This window comes from Procambarus clarkii, chromosome 29 (genome assembly GCF_040958095.1).
Source record: "Procambarus clarkii isolate CNS0578487 chromosome 29, FALCON_Pclarkii_2.0, whole genome shotgun sequence".
Classification (NCBI taxonomy): domain Eukaryota; kingdom Metazoa; phylum Arthropoda; class Malacostraca; order Decapoda; family Cambaridae; genus Procambarus; species Procambarus clarkii.
In genome coordinates, this window is record NC_091178.1 from 11,824,748 (window position 1) to 11,846,638 (window position 21,891).

The following is a 21,891-nucleotide window of genomic DNA, read 5'->3' on the forward strand; positions in this document are numbered from 1 at the left end:
TGTAATACAGTAGGCTGTGTATTGCAGTGGAATGTGGGATACAGAAGACAGGATGGATGTATAATATAGTGGGGGTACATAAGATAGAGGATGTGTAATACAGTGTATGAGTTAGCTAATACAACACATCTGTTCTACCAGATAGGTTCTTGAAGGTGTGTGGCATCAGTTGAAGTCCGGGTCAGGGACTCAACTGAGGGAGATATACACAAACATCAAAACATTTAGATTGATGAAAACTGATGGAATTGATGAGAACGGAGGATATTTGCAGGATGCTTAGACTGTGGGTGAGGAGCCAGCTGGGCGGCTTCTCACAACCACCACCATTTTTGGTGCATGGTGGTGGTTGTAGTGGTGGTGGTTGTGGTGATTGTGGTGTTCACCTAACAGACTACTTGGGAGTGAGGTCCAGCTGCTTCTGCCCTGCCTACAAGCCTTGTTGAACCTGTTGCATTACAATTTCGATGTTCAAATTATTTGTCGAACCTGGCCTTAAATATTGTGTATGGAGGTGACTTCCACGACTTCTTTCAACAGATTTCAATTCTTGGTCACCCATTCAGGGTTCGAGTATTTCCTTATATTTCTTCAACTCACTTGCATTTCCACCTACTTGCGTCCTCTTGTCCTAGCTTCTCTCAATTTAAGGAGGCTGTCCTTGTCCATCTTGTCAATTTCCATCAGTATTGTGTATGTCGTGATCATAGCTCAGTCCTCTTAACTCTGTCACTAATCTACTTACAAATCATTGTACTTTGCATTTTTTGGGTATTTTGCTCCACGTGGTGTTGAGCCGAGGCCGGTGTTGCATATTCCAATATTGGTCTAACAAAATCTGCGTTGATTGCCTTGAAAAATCCCTGATTTAGGTTTCTAAATGACGTTCTAATGGTTGCCAGAGTCTCGTATGCTGCCGATGTTACATTGTTTATGTGTGTCTCAGGATGTTTGTTGTTATTTTAGATTCAAGAGCAAAAATTTGAAATCAGCACGGGCTATGGTGAGCCTGTAGTGGATTTACCTGGCACAGGAGCGGGGATGTGTGTGATGTGTGTTTCAGGAGTTAAGTGTTGGAATGATATCCACTCCCAAATTCTTTTCTGTTTGTGTAGTGGAAGTGGTGGTGGTGTGGTGGTGTGGTTGAGGGGTGGGGGATGACGAGGGGGGGTTGAGGGGTTGAGGGGGAGGGGTTGAGGGGTGGGGGATGACAAGGGGGGGGGGAGGGGGTCACCGGGCAGGGACTGTGTAACAAAGTGCCGGGGTAATCAGCGCCCATTGTGGAGCCGGCCACGGGGGAGTCATGTCTATATTAGCCTCCTATCCTCTCCCTCCGCCTCCTCCTATCCTCTCCCTCCTCCTCCTCCTCCTCCTCCTCCCTTTGGTCTTCCACGTTCCTCTTCTGGTTCTCTCCCTCCAACTCTCCTTCCTCCTGCTTCCTGTTCACATCCTTCTCCTCTAATTCTTTTCCTTTCACTCATTGTTTACCTTTTATCCCTCACAATCAGTCGGTTTTTATGATATTTCTTACACACACACACACACACACACACACACACACACACACACACACACGCACACGCACACACACACACACACACACACACACACGCACACGCACACGCACACACACACACACACACACACACACACGCGCACACACACACACACACACACACACACACACAAAGACACACACACACACACACAAAGACACACACACACACATTGTGTCAGCAAGGCGGACAGCCCGCCTGCTTTCATATCACTCACTGTATTTCCCATTTCTAAAGTTTCCTTTCACATGTGCCTCTCCATTCCCTCCACCCGTCCCACAAAACAACTCCAGATGTGACACCAGTGGCACACTTCAGCAAAAGATCGTCGGCATACTATTCCAAACTGGGAAAAAAGGATTGCCTTCAGGAACTTGGACAAAGGATTCTTTCGTGCGGTATATACATACTTCGAGCGACCCATTCTCGAGTATGCTGACCCGGCATGGAACCCCTACTTAATGAAACTAAAAAGAAGGGAAAAAGAGAAACGTCGAAAGATATTTAACGAGGCAAGTTTCTGAAGTTTATGTGACTGAACTATGAAGAAAGACTGAAGGAACTGGACCTCACCACACTGTAGGGAAAAAGAATGGTGGTAGACATGATAACGACATTCAAGATTATAAGTGGTATTGGCAAGTAGATAGGAAAGGCAACGTTAAAAGTGAGAAACAGTAGAGCGAGAAGACATTATTTTTAAACAGGATAAACAGGAGATAAATGTGTTAGGTAGATACAGAAGAAACCTATGTTGTTTACGAGTCATAAATAAATGAAGCGGACCAAATGAGTCAGCTGTTCAGGCCAATTCGATACACAGTTTTAAATATAAACACGAACATTAAGAACAAGGGTTAATGGAGTCATTGTACTGGACTACTGATTAGAGAAAGGCGGGGCTTAGGGATAGAAACTCGACCCTGGGAAACACATCTAGGTGAATACACACATTTACAAACACACTCATAAACACGCAAGCAAACACACACATCCTCACTCAAACACCTATCTCTCTCTCACACACACACACACACACACACACACACACACACACACACACACACACACACACACACACACACACTGAAACATATATTCCCCCATCTCACGCATTCATGTATACATAAATGTGTGTGTGTGTGTTTACTAGTTAACTAGTTGTGTTTTTACGGGGGTTGAGCTTTGCTCTTTCGGCCCGCCTCTCAACTGTCAATCAACTGTTTACTAACTACTTTTTTTTTCCACACCACACACACCCCAGGAAGCAGCCCGTGACAGCTGACTAACTCCCAGGTACCTATTTACTGCTAGGTAACAGGGGCACTTAGGGTGAAAGAAACTTTGCCCATTTGTTTCTGCCTCGTGCGGGAATCGAACCCGCGCAACAGAATTACGAGTCCTGCGCGCTATCCACCAGGCTACGAGGCCCCCACACACTGTGTGTGTGTGTGCGTGCGTGTAACTCTCTATATCTACACTTCTGAAAAGGTTCACCTAATCAACTGGTTCATACTGTCGTCTGGTTCTGACACCATAATAACCCATTCATTAGCAATACTTGCCCTCCTTCCCCTTCCCCTCTCCCCCCATATCCATCCCCCCCACCCACCCCACCCCACCTCCTCCGTCCTACAACCCCCCCCCCACCCTCCCACCCCCCTCCCCAGGTCGTGTGTACCAGCTGTCAGGCACAATCAGACTCAGTAAGAATCAGATCATTACCTCTTGATGTCCCGTGATCTGATGGTATCCACTCACTCTTTCCTCTAAGGCAGCTCCGGATGGAACACAACCGGTGTAACAAAACATAATTGCCCGTATTGTATCACCTGTCTATCGGCCTTGTATGGCACTGTTTTGCCACGGACACTCTGGGGTGGAAATTTAGGAAACCAGTCGTTGTTGTTATATAGATTCAGCTACTTGGAATATAAAGTTCCAAGTAGCACGGGTTATGGTGCGCCCGTAGTGGACTTACCTGGCACAGGAGCGGGGCTGTAACTGTTGCCAGGAAACCAGTCAAACCCCCTTAAAATATATATACAAACTGCCGGGGAACCAGCAGGACAGGAGGAGTAGGATCAATCTACACAAGTTATAAATGCTCCTTCGAGCGATATAATCACGTAGAGGGTGGTCAGGGCCGCGCACGTACAAGCCCCGGGCACCACTGCTAATGAAGACTACATCATGGTTAAGAGAGAGAGAGAGAGAGAGGAACTTGAGCAACCCTCTTCCTCCTCCCCAGAAAAAAAAGTCTCTACCCCTCCCACCTGATAATAGCCCCAAGAGGTGCCTGTGGGTGCCTACTGCCCTCCCACTCGACTCCCACCCTCCCCCCCCCCCACCCCGCAGGTGCCCGTGTGTGCCCAGGAGATTAACTGTGGCTGTCAAAGACGCATTAGAGTTAAATATATTTGTTGTTTGTGGAGTAATGGCTTGAGCTTCTCGCTGTCAGACTCGGGTGACTCGGAGGAGGGTGAGAGGAGAGGGGGGGGGGGTCAATGGGGGTGGTGGGGTAGGGGTGGAGGGAAGGTTTGAAGGTAGGTGGAAGAACAGGTAGAAGGATCTGTTAGCAAGACAAATGAGTGTGTGTGTGTCAGCTGATTACAGCAGAGGAGAAAGCCGCTGGTGAGGGGGGTGAGGGAGGGAGGTAGGGAGAGTGAGGAGTTAGGAGGGGTTGTGAGAGAAGGTGAGGGTTAGGAGTGAGGGTTGTGAGAGAGGGTGAGTGAGATGTAAGGAGGAGTGGAGGTAAACACACATGAGTCTCATGATCTCTACTGCAAATTACTTATATTAAAGTATAATGTTGGTGCTAATAGATTCAATCAATAATTATTATTAATAATAATAAAGATAATGCTAAAAATATAATCAACACACTGAAATAGATATTTAACAAATATAGAAACTGCAGCTTACCCATGTGAGGCAGGTCCTGCCCGCTGGCCCATGTGAGGCAGGTCCTGCCCGTTGGCCCATGTGAGGCAGGTCCTGCCCGCTGGTCCATGTGAGGCAGGTCCTGCCCGCTGGCCCATGTGTGGCAGGTCCTGCCCGTTGGCCCATGTGAGGCCCTGGCCCTCTCGACTGCGCAATGTGAGGAGGTATTTCAGTCGGCCTCACTATAAAATGTTTGGGGATAATCAGTTCTTCCCCCATCCCCCCCCCCTCTCTTTCTCTCTCTCTCTCTCTCTCTCTCTCTCTCTCTCTCTCTCTCTCTCTCTCTCTCTCTCTCTCTCTCTCTCTCTCTCTCTCTCTCTCTCTCTCTCTCTCTCTCCCCTCCCGCAGCAAAAGACTTTCAATAAAACAGTTCACTGGACCTAGAAAGAACTTGGTATCTATAATCCCCCAGAGGCACTAACAAGAGAATCCATAAATTGGAACCTTAAAGAGTCACCCCTCAAGAGTCACCCCTCAAGAGTCACCCCTCAAGAGTCACCCCTCAAGAGTCACCCCTCAAGAGTCACCCCTCAAGAGTCACCCCTCAAGAGTCACCCCCTCAAGAGTCACCCCCTCAAGAGTCACCCCCTCAAGAGTCACCCCTCAAGAGTCACCCCTCAAGAGTCACCCCTCAAGAGTCAGCCTCAAGGTATCGCCAGGGCATCAAGTGGGAGAAGAAAAACAAAGAAAGGGGATAATCTCACACAGTTTTCTTACCGGGGTTACTGCACTCAACCTTCCTGTAAGGTCATTCTAAATCAGACATTCTAAAGTCATTCTAAATGTTTCTCTAACTCACATGTGCCATCTTCTGATATTCTCTTCGGCCTCTAGGTAAGCACGCCCCCGTGGCACTAACCCCGAGCGCTCGCTGGTATCTGAGAGAGCTGCATGTAAGACAATGATAAGAGAGACTTGACATCACAAGTCAGATATGATAGGAGTTGTTAATGAAGCGGGTGTAAGGTCTCTCATCCTCCGCCTGTGTGGTGTGGTCTGTCTGTCACATAACTTCTTCGGTACCACACTGTGTGTGTGTGTGTGTGTGTGTGTGTGTGTGTGTGTGTGTGTGTGTGTGTGTGTGTGTGTGTGTGTGTGTGTGTGTGTGTGTGTGCGAAACATATAGTAGGTATGTTAGATATCTTCTATATGCCGGGTAGAATGATTAGATAATCGACAGCAGGAAAGGCGATGCCCAAGAGCTAGCAGCTCAGTCTTGCAGGCACAAATAGGTGGAAACAAATAAGTGAATGAACACACACACACACACACACACACACACACACACACACACACACACACACACACACACACACACACACACACACACACACACACACACAAAACATACCAGTAAAGTAAGCAAATGATAGCCAGTTATTTGCTAAGGAGATGAATGACCCGGTGGGCTTATCAGTTAATGGCCAATCGGAATATGTAAAACTAACAGGCTTATCTGGGCCATCCCCCCGCTATCACCCTTATCGCTACAATCAACAATTAACCTAACCATTCTCCATTTTGGCTTAATTTAATTTCCGCGAAAACACCGCATTTCAATGGCACTTTCAAATCTCTCTCTGCCCATTTGGTTAAAAATTCTTGCGAACCTAACTGATCAAACTAGGAATGGAAGGAGATCACATTTGGACGCTCTGTAGACCGTGTAATCGCAAACATTTGAGAACGCAAAGGCTCGTGTTGTGTACAAAGGGGAGACAGAATTGCTCTGGAGTTGTACACGGGACTCATTAGTGAGACAAGCTATTTAACTGTTGCTTAAAGGGCAAAGGACGCCCTCTAGCACAACCTGGAATTAATAGCCCGTGATTAGATCCGCCTGTACCAATCCCTATCTGTGTGATTATATATATATATATATATATATATATATATATATATATATATATATATATATATATATATATATATATATATATATATATATATATATATATATATATATATATATATATATATATTACGACTTTATAAGGGTACTGGAGGCAGCGAAATGTCGTCACTGATAACTTTATTCTTTATGTGACGTTAACTGGACCTTTTGTTTATGTTAATATGCGAATATTTTGGATGGGTTAAATATGTGTGTGTCCTCGTATGACAGAGAGCGCACTCTCCACTAAACCTGTGACCCGGGTGGGAGGCGGCGGCGGAGACAGGCCCTTGGTTTGGCTCCGTGGCGTTGGTGGTGATTTCAACGCGCGTCGAGAACCGTTCCAAGAGGCGAGTCTCCCGGCCCCCGTATGGCAGAGCGTTTAAGGGAATAACGTGAGTGTGTGTGTGTAGTCGCTGTTGTTTTCCTTCATGGCTAAACACACAAAAGTTCGATGAGCAAATGTTCTCAGAGTATTAACAAATACATTGAGAACGCCCAGCACAACAAATACATTCGGAGATCCCACCCACAGGGTTTTCTGGGGGGGGGGGGGGGGCTCTACAAATCAAGTCATAGATCGAGTACAAACAAATAAAGCTATATATATATATACAGACAAGCAAATAGAGTCGTAGGTTCGAGCAGGTCGGTAGAGAGGATGCAATATTATAGTCATTTATCACGGCCCTCAGACTAGGGCACCTGAGACTGTAACGTGATCCTCGACAGGTGAGCTAGATGAGGACGGGTGAGGGAGTGGGGTGAGAGTGAGGGGAGAGGGAGTGTGGTGAGAGTGAGGGGGAGAGGGATTAGGGTGAGGGAGAGGAGGGGGGGGTGAGGGACGAAGGTAAGGGACAGGGTTTAAGAAAATATGTGAGGGACAAGGGTGTAGGAGGTGGTAAGGGGGGAAATGACAGATGTCATGGGTGAGGGAGAGACAAATATGAGGCGGGTGAGGGGGGAGAAAGTGAGTGGTAAATGAGGGCTGAGGTACCAGGTCAAACTGGGGTCACAAGGCTGAAGTAACAGGTCAAACTGGGGTCACAAGGCTGAAGTACCAGGACAAACTGGGGTCACAAGGCTGAAGTACCAGGACAAACTGGGGTCACAAGGCTGAAGTACCAGGACAAACTGGGGTCACAAGGCTGCAGTACCAGGACAAACTGGGGTCACAAGGCTGAAGTACCAGGACAAACTGGGGTCACAAGGCTGAAGTACCAGGACAAACTGGGGTCACAAGGCTGAAGTACCAGGACAAACTGGGATCACAAGGCTGAAGTACCAGGACAAACTGGGGTCACAAGGCTGAAGTAACAGGTCAAACTGGGGTCACAAGGCTGAAGTAACAGGTCAAACTGGGGTCACAAGGCTGAAGTACCAGGACAAACTGGGGTCACAAGGCTGAAGTACCAGGACAAACTGGGGTCACAAGGCTGAAGTAACAGGACAAACTGGGGTCACAAGGCTGAAGTACCAGGACAAACTGGGGTCACAAGGCTGAAGTAACAGGACAAACTGGGGTCACAAGGCTGATGTACCAGGACAAACTGGGGTCACAAGGCTGAAGTACCAGGACAAACTGGGGTCACAAGGCTGAAGTACCAGGACAAAAGTTTCGATGTGGCGGTCTATTGCTCTTGATGATGAAGGGGTCACGAGCCATCAGGTCACTCTGACAATGTCATTGTCAGCGAGGGTGACAATGACATTTGTTTACTGTGTGTGTGTGTGTGTGTGTCTCTTTCTGGGTCACTTGTGGCCTCGTGACGAGCGGGAACGGACTCGCACGAGCTCACACACACACACACACACACACACACACACACACACACACACACACACACACACACACACACACACACACACACACACACACACAGATGAAGTCAAGTCCAGCAGCAGCAGCAGCAGGCGGGGAGCCACACTGGGAAGGACCACTTCACCAGATTCTGAAGGAATATATATATATGGACAAGAAAAGAAGAGTGGCCTGGGGTTCCTACCACTTAGGAGGGGGGACCGACCGACCCCCTGCCGTGACCTTCGACCTGACCTCACCCCCCCAGCTGCTCACCCTCCCCCCCCTGACCGTGTCTAACAGATTGACTTTAATGCTTCACTTCGCACCGCAATTATGTTTGTCTACGGCGATCCCTTCTAGAGGGACACGAGCCATACCCATTCCCAGGCTACACTTCGTGTCCTTCTGACTTTTGAAAAACTACCTATAAATCATCACAATTCTCGGAACCACAGAGGCGCCGTCCTTGCTGATGACCCGCTTGTTGAATGGCCTTGTTAAGGCCCCCAGAGCGGCGGGTGATCGGGCTATGAGGCGCCGTCGTGGGGGGGGGGGGGAGGTAGAGACACCAGGATTTGGGTGGATTTATTTAAACGTCAAGTCTAGGGCAGTATTGGTGGCGTAGAACAATGCAGAACAGTAGAGGGATGAAGAGTATTGGTATCAGTGGTATTAATGCCTGAGTGGCCGGTGGTGGGTGGGGTGTGAAGGGAGAGAGTGAGAGAGTAGCAGAGAGAGATAGAGGGGGGGAGAGAGAGAGACAGGCAGACAGAGACAGAGGGGTAAGGGAACTATGAAGAGAAAGCTGTTGTTGTTGTTTTAGATTCAGCTACTCAGAACGTTCCAAGTAGCACGGGCTATGGTGAACCCGTAGTGGACTTACCTGGCACAGGAGCAGGGCAAGTAGCACGGGATATGGTTAGCCTGAAGAGAAAGCGCCAAGCCAAGACTATATAGCACTGGGAGGGGATCAGGATAAGGATTTGGGATGGAACGGGGAGGAAGGAATGGTACCCTACCATTTAGACGGTCGGGGATTGAACGCCGACCTGCATGAAGCGAGGCCGTCGCTCTACATTCCAAGTGGTTGGACAGAGACAGAGAGAGAGCAGTAACATAACATCAGCGGGTTGAGAGCCACAACGCCCAACACCGCGACCAGACGCCACGCGACCCCAGAAAACACCACCACTATTTTCCTTCGGGTTTAGCTTTAAGAGTTAATATTTTGTTCAAAGCTTCACTTTCCCCCTGAAGATCACCGGGTCGCTTGGCCTACACGGCATCGTTGCTTACTGCCTCTCGCACACAACACTCACTCTTGTTACTTCCATTAATAGAGGCGTATTTAGTCCTTATCCGAATCACTGTCTATTCTACATATAAAATATAATTATTTAGCCTTTGTTGATTCTTCTGCAAGCACCAATGTTGCCAACTCAATTTTGTTTTTCATACAAAAATGCTAAAAATATCTAAAAGGCCTAGATTTTTCAGATATACATGTATCTCTTGAGATCTTGAGATGATTTCGGGGCTTTAGTGTCCCCGTGGGCCGGTCCTCGACCAAGCCTCCACCCCCAGGAAGCAGCCCGTGACAGCTGACTAACACCCAGGTACCTATTTTACAGCTAGGTAACAGGGGCATAGGGTGAAAGAAACTCTGCCCATTGTTTCTCGCCGGCGCCTGGGATCGAACCCGGGACCACAGGATCACAAGTCCAGCGTGCTGTCCGCTCGGCCGACCGACTCCCCTCATCTATGTCCCCTATGTACAAAATAATTTTAACAAATATATTACGTGTTACTAATGCTCCAGGACATTAAATGATAATATATAAATAATAACACTAATAATGTTAATAGTACTAATAAAGTCTAATAATGCTACCTGATATTTTTTCATTAAGCAAATCCTTAATATAGAAATATCCTGCCTATCCTCGTAGGATTATTAACTGGTACATGGAACTCAACCAGTGACGCAAGATACATGGAACTCAACCAGTGACGCAAGATACAAGGAACTGAACCAGTGACGCAAGATACAAGGAACTGAACCAGTGACGCAAGATACAAGGAACTGAACCAGTGACGCAAGATACATGTAAACTAGTATCTTGCTCTGTTAATTTATCCATAATCCTACTTAACCTTACGAGTAATACTGATCCAAATTGACAGTGTTATACTTGCCGTTTAGCAAAGAAGTATTTTCTTATATGCTCTTTTGTATTTGAGGTTGTTTGGCAGAATTGTTTTACTTATCCTGTAAATCTGTGGCCCCTGGGATTTTATCCTTGTATACGAACGGTCCTTGGCCGTAAGGACTAGATCCCAGCGCGTATACGAATTATCCTGCTGCCCATAGGAAGATGTTCCTAGCTTGTGTATGAACCGTCCTTGAGGCGATCTCTGTGACGATCGCAGCATTACTAGTGTACGAAACAGCTCCAAGCCGTCGCCAAACACACAAGACCAGGCTGTTGGCGGCTGCAAATGTTAGCGAAGGTGTTGAAGCTTCTCGACTCAGCCGCCGCTAAGTATAAGTGTGAGCCTCAGCGCACCAGAAGGCTTCCAGCTTACGTGTTTCTTAAGAAGCAACTCCCGCAACTTAATGAGACGCTCAAGTACACAATAAGTGACCCATAATTAACACACACTAATTAGCCGGTCTTCTTAACGCCCCCACATAACATAAGACTAATTGGATCCCCTGATACATGATAACTCAGGTGAGATCGTGTTAAGGTTATATTAAGGGAGAGAAACATGCAGATACCCGACCGTAAACGCTTTGATGGTTAGCATTATCAGGTCCGGGGCTCTTCAATTAAGGATCCCCCTGGTTAATAGCGGTTCCTATCAGGCGGAGGAGCTTTGCATCAGGCGACCACTACCGGATCCTCGCCCTGCTGCTGGTGGTGCTGGTGGTGGTAGGGGTGGTGGTGGTAGGGGTGCTGGTGGTGGTGGTGCTGGTTGTGCTGATGCTAGTGGTGGTGCTGGGTATGCTGCTACGACTGCTGTTGTCTTGTGGGTCCAGGTTACTTGCGTCTGGACTCATAAACACAGCCACCGACTCAATTTGTACATCACATGTCCCGTGTTTTATTCCCCCCTCTCCCCCCCCCCCCTACATCATCTACACACACACACACTCATACACACGCGCGTGCGCGCCCTCCCGCAAGTTTTCTGGTGAATGAAACGTGATATGTCGTTTACAAACGACCAGTATAGCTGAAATAAAATCATAGCAGGCGATAAAACGTCAGAAGGGAGTTGACGTAGAGAGTTCTTTGAGCAGTTAAGTGGAGGAGAAGTGACATTATCTCATATGGTACAAGCTGGTCTCGAACCCTGGCTCCGACGACCACACTCGGCGTCACATACCTCACTGATAATTGTAACACGAACCTCCACCTGTTTAAGCCAGCCTCTACTCTCCTACCACCTCCACCTTCCCTCCTCGCCTCCACTTACCCTCCTTCTCCTGTTCTGTGTCGATTATTTCTGCTTGTTTTGTTCCGCTTTGGTTCATGTTGTTCCATAGTCTCTGCACAATGCCGAGTGCCTCAGTTGTCTTCACTGTTACACCTGCTGGTGCTGGAACAGTTCTCTCTCTCAGCTGCTACACCTGCTGGTGCTGGAACAGTTCTCTCTCTCGGCTGCTACACCTGCGGTTGCTGGAACAGTTCTCTCTCTCAGCTGCTACACCTGCTGTTTCTGGAACAGTTCTCTCTCTCGGCTGCTACACCTGCCGTTGCTGGAACAGTTCTCTCTCCCAGCTGCTACACCTGTTCTTGGGTTCTCTGCTGCCACCTTCAATGGATCTGCCATGCAAATGCCGCTTCTTCTTCTGCTGCTTTGTTTCTACTGTTTTTCTTCCCCTGGTCATTGTTGCGGCCTTAGGAGCATCATCAACGGGTATTGCCTGCCTCTCCCTCCTGAACTTCTCCCAGAATGTGTTGCATCTCTTAGTGCTCTTCAACCTTTACCCCTAATGCTGTTCCAGCTCTCTGATATGCTGCTGATACCTGCTGTTCTGTCGCCTGCTTCCTCATCTTGAAGCCTCCTCGTTAGTCCTGCTCCTCTGCTTAAGCCTGCTTTGTCCTGCTGCCTTGTTCTCTCCCTCATTATCTCGTGTATATCCATAATGTCCCTCATATATATTAATCGTGGAGGCCTGGTCGACGACCGGGTCGCGGGGACGCTAAGCCCCGGAAGCACCTCAAGGTAACCTCAAGGTAATAGTCGCGGATTCTTTTTAAGACTTGGGTTCATTATAGGTTCCTACTGACGTTCCACTAGGAACAGTGGAACGTCAGTAGGTACATTGGTACAGTGACGTTGCTATTGAAACGTGCAAGCCAAGAGGTGTGATTTCACATGCGTTCATCCGATGTGGATGACCCCTTGACAGTCATCTTTGTCTGACCCCGAGCAAACATCTCTCTCTCTTTTTTTTTTCTTTATCTGGGATTCTTTGGCTGTCTATAACCCTCCGACTTTATATACGTTTGTTCTGGTGTTTCGTTGTCAGCCTTTGTTTTCTTGCTGTGCCGCTATATATATATATATATATATATATATATATATATATATATATATATATATATATATATATATATATATATATATATATATATATATATATATATATATATAGCTACCTCTGTGTTATATTCTATATTCTTCGCCGGAGAAAGAAGATATACCGCGAGAGGTGTTTAATGAGATGCAGAGATCCTTGTATCGCATTTCCTGACCGTTGTTAAGACACGTCTTCCCTTAAATCACTATAACCCCCCCCTGCCCCCCCTGTCCCCCCTGCCCCCCCCCCCCCGGCTCTCCGAGATCTTAATTTCTCGCTCGGGTTTTCGAATCACTTCGTTGAAGCCCCCTTGGGGATCGTTCAGTCGAGCAATGGGTGTGTGTGTGTGTGTGTGTGTGTGTGTGTGTGTGTGTGTGTGTGTGTGTGTGTGTGTGTGTGTGTGTGTGTGTGTGTGTGTGTGTGTGTGTGTGTGCAGAAGCCGAGTTTATTGTTTCCACGGGACCCGTTGACGGTGATTTGTAAAGGGTCTCATGTAGCTATCTGCCGCTTCCTGGTTATCTGTCTGTCGAACTGTCTGGTTATCTGGTTACTCGTCCGTCAGTCCTCTCTCTCTCTCTCTCTCTCGCTGTCTGCTCATTAAAACACTTACACACACACACACACGCACACACACACACACACACACACATACACATTCTCTCTCTCTGTCTGCCTTTCTCTGTCTCTCTCTCACGTTGTATCTGTCCTTTTTTATCCATATTTATCCATACATACATCTATCCCCAATTCCACCGAATTATAGATGCATCAACCGAACCATCCCACATCCATCCACCCATCCATCTATTCTCTCTCTTCTACTAAACCATCTATCCTATTCACTACTTATCCATCTCTAGGAGCTCATACCCCCCTTTAACATTTCATCCACCACAAATATATTCATCTATCCATCCCCCCCTCTACCCTTCATCTGTCCATTTATTTATCCACCATCTAATATACAACCATGGGCCTACCCTCTTTATCTATCTTAACATTCGTCACTCTCGCCTATCCATCCATCCATGGAACCATCAAGCGTTATTCATCCATCCATCTACCCATTAAATCATCCATCTACCCATTAAATAACCCATCTACCCATCCGTCCACCAGGGTGTCAAAGGGAAGGGCAGGCGCCACCAATAAGAGGTAAGGAGCCTATATTACTGGAGATAAGAGCCATGGGCGTTGGCGATGCTGCTCTTTTACATGAACTTCTCTGTTGGATCCATCAATCATCAATCACCAACATCAATCCTCTGTTGGAGTGATGAGCTCTCTAGTCCTCCAACACTGTCTCCAACACTGTCTCCAGCACCACCGACACGACAATTACTGCCATCATGACACTACCTCTACTACCACCATTACCCTTACTACCATCAAAATGATATCTCAATGACTGCCACCCCTTATTATAACCCCCCCCCCCATTACAACCACTATTACTGCCATTACTACCATCAACACCACGACGCCCACTCTCATCACCACCACCACCACTACTACCACCATCACATCACTACCACCACCACTACCACATTACCACTACCACTACCACCACTACCACATCACCCGTACACACATGCTGAGGGCTGGAGCTCTGTATTCTACATACAGCCAGGGGAGGGAAGGAGGGGAGAATAAACACAAATAAGACCTTCTAAGAATGCTTCGGTTTTCTTGTCTCTATTTTCAGATTCTTGAGGACATCTGATGTAGTGGAAGAATGCAGCCTCCAGCTGGGTTTGTTGTGGTGGCGATATCTTGTGGCGTTTAAGGGCGCCCATTTCCATCCAAATTGCCACTTTGTTGCCATTTCCACAAGTTTGGATTTGCTTTAAAGAGACGCTTGATGTGTAGGAGCTGACTTTTATCCTTGGCTGTTGTTGTGGTTGTGGCAGAGTTGTGTGTTGGTAGTAGTTGTAGTCGTAGTAAGGGTAGTAGTTGTTGGAAAAGTGGTAGTAGTAGTAGTAGTAGAAGTGGCAGTAATAGTTGCACTTGAAGTATCAAAAAGAATTGTTGGTTGTTCTTGCATAGGTACTGCTTGCTGCACGAGAAAATTAAGTGTTATTATTAGTATTATTATCAAGATTGTTATGCATATTTTTTTTTTTTTGAATTATTACTATTATCAGCAGTAACATTAGTAGCGGAGAGGCCGGCAGCGATCGTCTCCTTAAAACATCAAATCACTGATTCCTGAAGGCGGAAAAAATATCATTCTTTCCGGACAACTCATCTTTCATGGTACACTGGAGTCGTCCGCTGGCGTTGGGTCAGGTCAGGTCAGGTTGGGTTTGGTTAGGTCAAGTTAGGCTGAGTTTCTTGTCCTGATGACGTCAAGGAGGTATATAGTTTTAACAGATCTTAGACCCTACTCTCTCTCCGAGACATGGTACCACACCAGAGACTGATCCGGAAACTACAAGAACATTGACTCCTGGAATTATTTTAAGGAATGGATAAACAAAATGACTTAAATGCAGAAAGCAGAGAACCGTTGTGAACCTACGTCAAGCAGATAAACTTTATTTACGTCAAACAGAAAGACTTCGTCTGCGTCGAGTAGAGAGAATTCATCTACTTCAAGCAGATCGATTCTCTTTCGTCAAGCAAGGCGACCTCTCCTGCATGAACCACGAAGACATCGGTTACGTCAAGCAGAGCCCGGTCACCTCCGTTAAAGCAGGATCTTACCTACTTCAAGCAGGAAGATCTCACCTACGTCAAGCAGAGACATCTTACCTACGTCAGCAACGACATCATCAACATCAAAAAGGACAGTGTGTGGAGAAGTTGGAAGACAAGGAACTTACTAAACTCAAGACAATCGACTTGAGAATGGTCCAGGACGGACCGAAACGTCGTCGTCCCTTCACCTTCTAGTGTTTGGTCTGGTCAACTTACTGAACTCCAGATTTTCCAGATGTGAAGGTGTACCTGGAACCCCTCCCCCCCCCCGGGCCCTCTGCTACCCTCCCAACCGTGCCCAGAACACCCCACCACCACCACCACCTTCCATAACTCAGCTCGACAAGTAAGCCATAAATGCCGTATAGACCGTGTACAACTCCGCGGGGAATGAGTCCACCTTGTCATTCCTGCCGCTCGTAGAGCATCGCTGTCCCGTATTTACTGCCCAATCGCTTATTTTATGGATTACTCTCGCATCGTGCATGCAAACGGGGGCGGGGGGAAGGGGAGGTGAGAAAGGGGCTAAAAAACATTGACCATAGAAACTGAAGTCAATATAAATTTCATTAGTTCGAGGCTGGTGAGCAAGGAACCTCAATAATTTGGTCCCCCCAGAGAACATGGAGGGGCTGTTGACACAGACGGTGTTGAGGTGGTGGAAACCAAATACCAAAACACCTGAGGAGGAATGTGTGGGTGACGGCCCCGGTGAGCAGAATCACCGTCTAATCCCCCAAAGCCAACACTTTCACGACCACTAGAATGTTTACACTTGAGGGACTTTCTTTTGTAGCGGGTTAAATGCTGGAGACAGTGCCGTTGGAACGGTCGGCTGAGTCTTTAACGAGACGTGGAGAGCTTTGTGTTGGCGTGTAGTGACGCTGACTCTCAATACATCTTGAACATTGTTAGTTCAACTGTTGCTCTGAAGGTTCGTATATACCCTGAAGGATTTATTTTTTTGACGAGCTTTGATGGTGAAAGATGAATCATTATCACACTACAAACTTCATGAAAGTCCTCATATATATGTGATATAATACTGGCTATTGATAGTTGCTCTGGGCTGGTTATATCACTTCACTAAGTCATCGTTGGCTCCGACACGATATGAAGCTTTCAAACTTCCTTTCAAACTTCCTTTCAAACTTATCAGCAGAAATTCCCAAGTAAAAAAAAAAAAAAATAGGCACTCACATCAGTAAAGAAATGTGTGAACATTTGTTGATGTATTTTTAAAATACAAAAGAAAATTTAAATTTTATCCAGACTGCGAGAAAATTTGGCTGATATGTTTGCTAGTGCTGCTTTTATGCCGTGTATTAGAATGCTGAATCCCAATTCGTGTTGTTAGTTGCTATGCTGATGCTGTCCTACTCGGGATAGAATAGAATAGAACAATCAGGAGACAGCGCCAAGCCATTACGACTATATAGCACTTGGAAAGGGTCAGGATAAGGAGTTAGGATGGAACGGGGGGGAAGGAATAATGCCCAACCACTTGGACGGTCGGGGATTGAACGCTGACCTGCTAATACTAGGGGAAAAAAATGCTGTATTATAATATACACAGAGGCATGCAGTATATAATATTGGATATGATGTATTTACAGTAGGCGATATAATGTATATTTATAATGTCTGGACAATAGACAGTCGGAGGCGTCCGCATTTCATATCGTTTCGTAACATCCTGGACACCACCTGTCAACCCAGCGTAAAACCCACAACCTCTTTAATCAGTTTACGAATAGGGGGAACAGTGGCATCAGATGAAAAGAAACGTGCCTAGCCATTTTTTCCCCGCCAGAGATCGAACTCGCTATCCTCGATTGTGAGTCGAAAACGTAAACCACTGTGCAACTGGACGAGCTGGACATCACTGGCATTTCGAGGTGGCCTCCCATAGGTGTGGCCGTGGTTCGAGTCTGCCCCCCTTACAGGTGTGACCCCACGCTGGCCTGTCACGCTTGACTGACACCAAGGTGGCTAAGTTGTCAATCAAATGCACTTGTGATGTCATGTTTACCACTACTGATAAGAACAGATTATTGCTCCTTAAGTTAAAGTAGTTGATATGAAGAGCTGCAACCGCAGTATTTGGTTCATTATTATTATTATTATTATTATTTTTTGTTATTATATTTGGTTTCCTTATTACCATTTTCATATCTTTAAGTACATTTCATCTTCGTTAAATCTTAAGACACTTGATATCCAACTTATGTTCACAAGTTTTTTAATGTGTTGGATACTAATTGGAATCCAGCATATTAACTACGTTGTTAACACGAGTTAACGACGTCCAAGATGAGTAAACTATGCTATAACTCGTAATACGACAACTCCAACACTTCCTCCACAGCTCCTCCAACACTCCCTCCACATCTCCTCCAATACTCCCTCCACAGCCCCTCCAACACTCCCCCACAGCCCCTACAACACTCCCTCTCACAGCTCCTCCAATACTCCCTCCACAGCCCCTCCAACACTCCCCCCACAGCCCCTCCAACACTCCCCCCACAGCTCCTCCAACACTCCCCCCACAGCTCCTCCAATACTCCCTCCACACCTCCTCCAACACTCCCACGCCTCCAACACAGTATAATCATTCCTCTCAAAAGTACTCTTTTTCTTGTCCAACGGTCTCTTGTTTTCTTGTATTTCTTAATTCTTTTCATCCTTTCTTACCATTGTTTCATTTGTCTCTTCTCCCCTTCTTAGCCCCGACCACTCTCAGCTCCTTGGTCACTCTCAGCCCCTTGGTCACTCTCAGCTCCTTGGTCACTCTCAGCCCCTTGGTCACTCTCAGCTCCTTGGTCACTCTCAGCCCCTTGGTCACTCTCAGTTCCTTGGTCACTCTCAGCCCCTTGGTCACTCTCAGTTCCTTGGTCACTCTCAGCCCCTTGGTCACTCTCAGCTCCTTGGTCACTCTCAGCCCCTTGGTCACTCTCAGTTCCTTGGTCACTCTCAGCCCCTTGGTCACTCTCAGCTCCTTGGTCACTCTCAGCTTCTTGGTCACTCTCAGCTCCTTGGTCACTCTCAGCTCCTTGGTCACTCTCAGCCCCTTGGTCACTCTCAGCTTCTTGGTCACTCTCAGTTCCTTGGTCACTCTCAGCCCCTTGGTTACTTTCCTAGCTCTCACCTTCCCTCCCCCCCCACACCATCCCTCCCCCCCACACCTTCCCTTCCCCCCCACACTTTCCCTTCCCCCCCACACCTTCCCCCCCCCCCCACTCCTACCCCCCCCCCCCTCACCTTCCCTCCCAGACCTTCAGACCATCAAGACCGTGCCAGTAATCCTTGAGGAACTTCATTATGTCTTCCCCCTGAGCTGACTTACCCCTGGACGGAGCACAAGACTATGCCTCTGGGAACCTCCCGCGCACAGGTTCGAACCCTGATCAAAGTGAATTTGTTCACTGATATATCAGGCTATTGTGATTTCCTTGCGTATGTCACTTCCTTGTTCTTCGCCTTGGAGGTGCCGCTGGGTCGTCCTCCAATCCTTGTCCTCTAAATCCCCAACGGTCAAAATAAAGTGTTCTACATATCACAGCGGGTGGTGTAATTCACGCAATGTCCCGTTTGCTATTCGCGGGTCCTCGGTTAGCTTATGTGCTCAAGTCATTGTCCTCCAGCCCCCCATGTCCTCCCCCAGAGTGAGAGAACTCAGTCTCCGGTAGAGAATCTGAATTTATATGGGAGGAGGATGGGAAGGAGGAGGAGGAGTAGGGGGAAGGAGGAGGAGAAGGAAAAGGAAGAGGGGGGGATGGAGGGGGAGAAAAGATTGATGGTTCCGTCACGGAGTGAAAATTGAAGCATGTATTAATATGCATTAGCTCTGGGCTTTACAGGCGACGAAGGCAAATTGATGAAGCCGTGTCATAGTCCATGATTGGACGCTTCAGCATTATACGTCAGCCTTTATCAAAGTCCGAGAGTAAACAAACTCTTCATTATCGTCAGCCTTTGTTGGGTAGAGAGGGGGGGGGCGGGGGGGGCATAATACCACACTCTTAAGACGCTGTCAATATGCCGTCAGCGCTCCGTCAAGATGCAGCCAAACCCCTCACCGTCAAATTCACCGTCGGGATCGCCGTCGGCTCACATCAGCAAACATCGAACCATCGCCATGTTGGGGTGTCAGCCGTGCCTCTGAGTGCGTGTCCCCCTTGGTGCGTGTACGACCCGGTCATGGTAAGTTGACACCCCGGACCTTACTGGCACGGCAATTTACAGCTGGACATTACATTAATAATTCCTTTAGAATGATTCAGAATTCTGTACTGAACAGCGATTGTATAAACCACATCATTATAGCGTGTATGGACCAAGCCAGAGAGACACAAGGATATGTGTATACTCTATGGCTTGGGGGTAAGGCCTGTTGCTTGTGAAGCATGTGAGCTGTTCTCCTCTACAGCCTGGTTGATCAGTCCAGCAACCAGGAGGCCTGGTCGACGACCGGGCAGCGGGGACACTAAGCCCCGGAAGCACCTCAAGGTAACCTACATTTTGCTCTCCATCTCCTGTCCTCTACCCTCCTGTCCACTCTCTGTCCTCCACCCTCTATCCTTCACACCCCCCTACCATGTCCTCCACCCCTTGTCCTCAAATCCTATGACCTCCACCACACATTCCTAAAATTATCTACAGTATTTCAGAAGCATTCAGTTATCGAACTAAAAGGAACTAGTTATGAGACGCGTTCTGCCAGACAAGGAAATATACGCAGATTCTAAGTTTTCCGATCAGCGGGGAATCTCTAATCAGAAAACTTAAATGGTCTCGTCGACCATTTAAACTACTGCAATTGGCCTAAAACACTCAAACTATCACTCTCAGTAACGGAGACGAGATATTGGACGTTACCTATTTACGGGAAAATACTTGACGATGGAGGCTCGAAGAATAGACTGAGAATATGGTGAAGTGTTCTGCACTTCACTATGAAGAATATAGTGAAGTGTAAAGTGTCAATGTTGTCTGCATTGGGGAGTGCAGAACACCCAATGAAACACACAGCACTGCTCCTGTGCCAGGTAAGTCCACTACGGGCTCACCATAGCCCGTGCTACTTGCCCCGCTCCTGTGCCAGGTAAGTTACGGGCTCACCATAGCCCGTGTTATTTGGAACATGTTCCGAGTAGCTGAATCTATAACAACAACAACAACAACAACACCCAATGAAAATTTAATTTACCTAGAAATACGTAAAAATATGTACAATTAAATTAAAAATAGGTACAGTTTAATACAAATACTTATAATTACACACAAATTCATTCAAATTTAGTACAATTACGTACAACTATGGACAATTGGGTACAAATAATTACAACTGCATACAAATACGTACAATTAGAGGTCTACGACTCTTGAACTGCCTGCCAGAAAGTTTATGAACTATTATTGAACAAAGGTTCAAGGCTCCAGGAGGGAACTTGACAAGTTACAAGTGTCGGATCAAGTGGATTATAATGGCTATGTGGGTCTGTGGACTACTAACACAAATAGCCTCACTGATCAGACAATCATCAGGGAAGCTGGGCCTTTGGCTGGTATATGATGGTAGAAAAACTCGACGTGTCACAGGTTCAGGAAAGCCGTCTTTCCAAGTTGGTGCTTAATGACGGGTCGACGGACGTCTGTTGGACGTGTCGATGGGGTGTTCACTGGACGTGTCGATGAGGGGTTCACTGGACGTGTCGATAGGTGTTTATTGAACGTGTCGAAGGGAGCTTTCAACGCGAAAGGAGACACACATTCAAGCAAGAAGACTGGTCAGTGGACGTTGAAACAAATGCCCAACGGTCATGTTTGCAAGTGTTTTGAACCACCCTCCCCCCCTCTCTCTCTCCCGCAGGTGTGTGGCGACATCCATCGAGGGTCAGCGGAAACAAGAACCACCTCTTATATCCTCACTAATACGCGGAACTAGCCAGCGTTTATAGGTATGAGTGTGACGGACAGTTTGTGTATCTATTCTCGGTCATTTAGCGAGATGTCTCTCTATACACGCTGCTTTCCCTCCTCTCAGGTTCGCTTCTGCAGCCGCTCAGCTCTCGTCTCGACCACAAAGACTTGGTCGAGATCATCTGTATGTGTGTTTCTGGGCCTACATGTGGGCCTCTGTGTCTGTATGTGCTATGGTTTGTCTTGTGTGAAGACGGCGAGTCACGATAACGTGGCTGAAGATATAATGGCCAAACCACACACAGCAGAAGATAGAGGAACGACGACGTTTCTCCAACTTTCTTCAGGATGGGGCCGAAACGTCGTCTTTTCTCCATCTTTTGATGTGTGGTTTTGGTCGTCTGTTTGTGTGTGCCTCTTTGTTACGACTAACGACCATTCTTGCTTGCTTGTTTGCCTGTCTGCCTGCCTGCCTGCC

At 47.2% G+C, this 21,891-nt stretch overlaps 1 protein-coding gene across 1 annotated transcript; it reads right to left on the reverse strand.

The window, feature by feature from the left end:
- Positions 1 to 18,214: 18,214 nt before the first annotated feature.
- On the reverse strand, positions 18,215 to 19,454 carry LOC138369586 (clumping factor B-like). Its single transcript, XM_069333007.1, has 2 exons — positions 19,448 to 19,454; positions 18,215 to 18,597 (listed from the first exon to the last, which is right to left on the reverse strand). The coding sequence occupies exons 1-2, from the start codon at positions 19,452 to 19,454 to the stop codon at positions 18,215 to 18,217; spliced, it is 390 nt and encodes a 129-aa protein (XP_069189108.1).
- Positions 19,455 to 21,891: the final 2,437 nt, after the last annotated feature.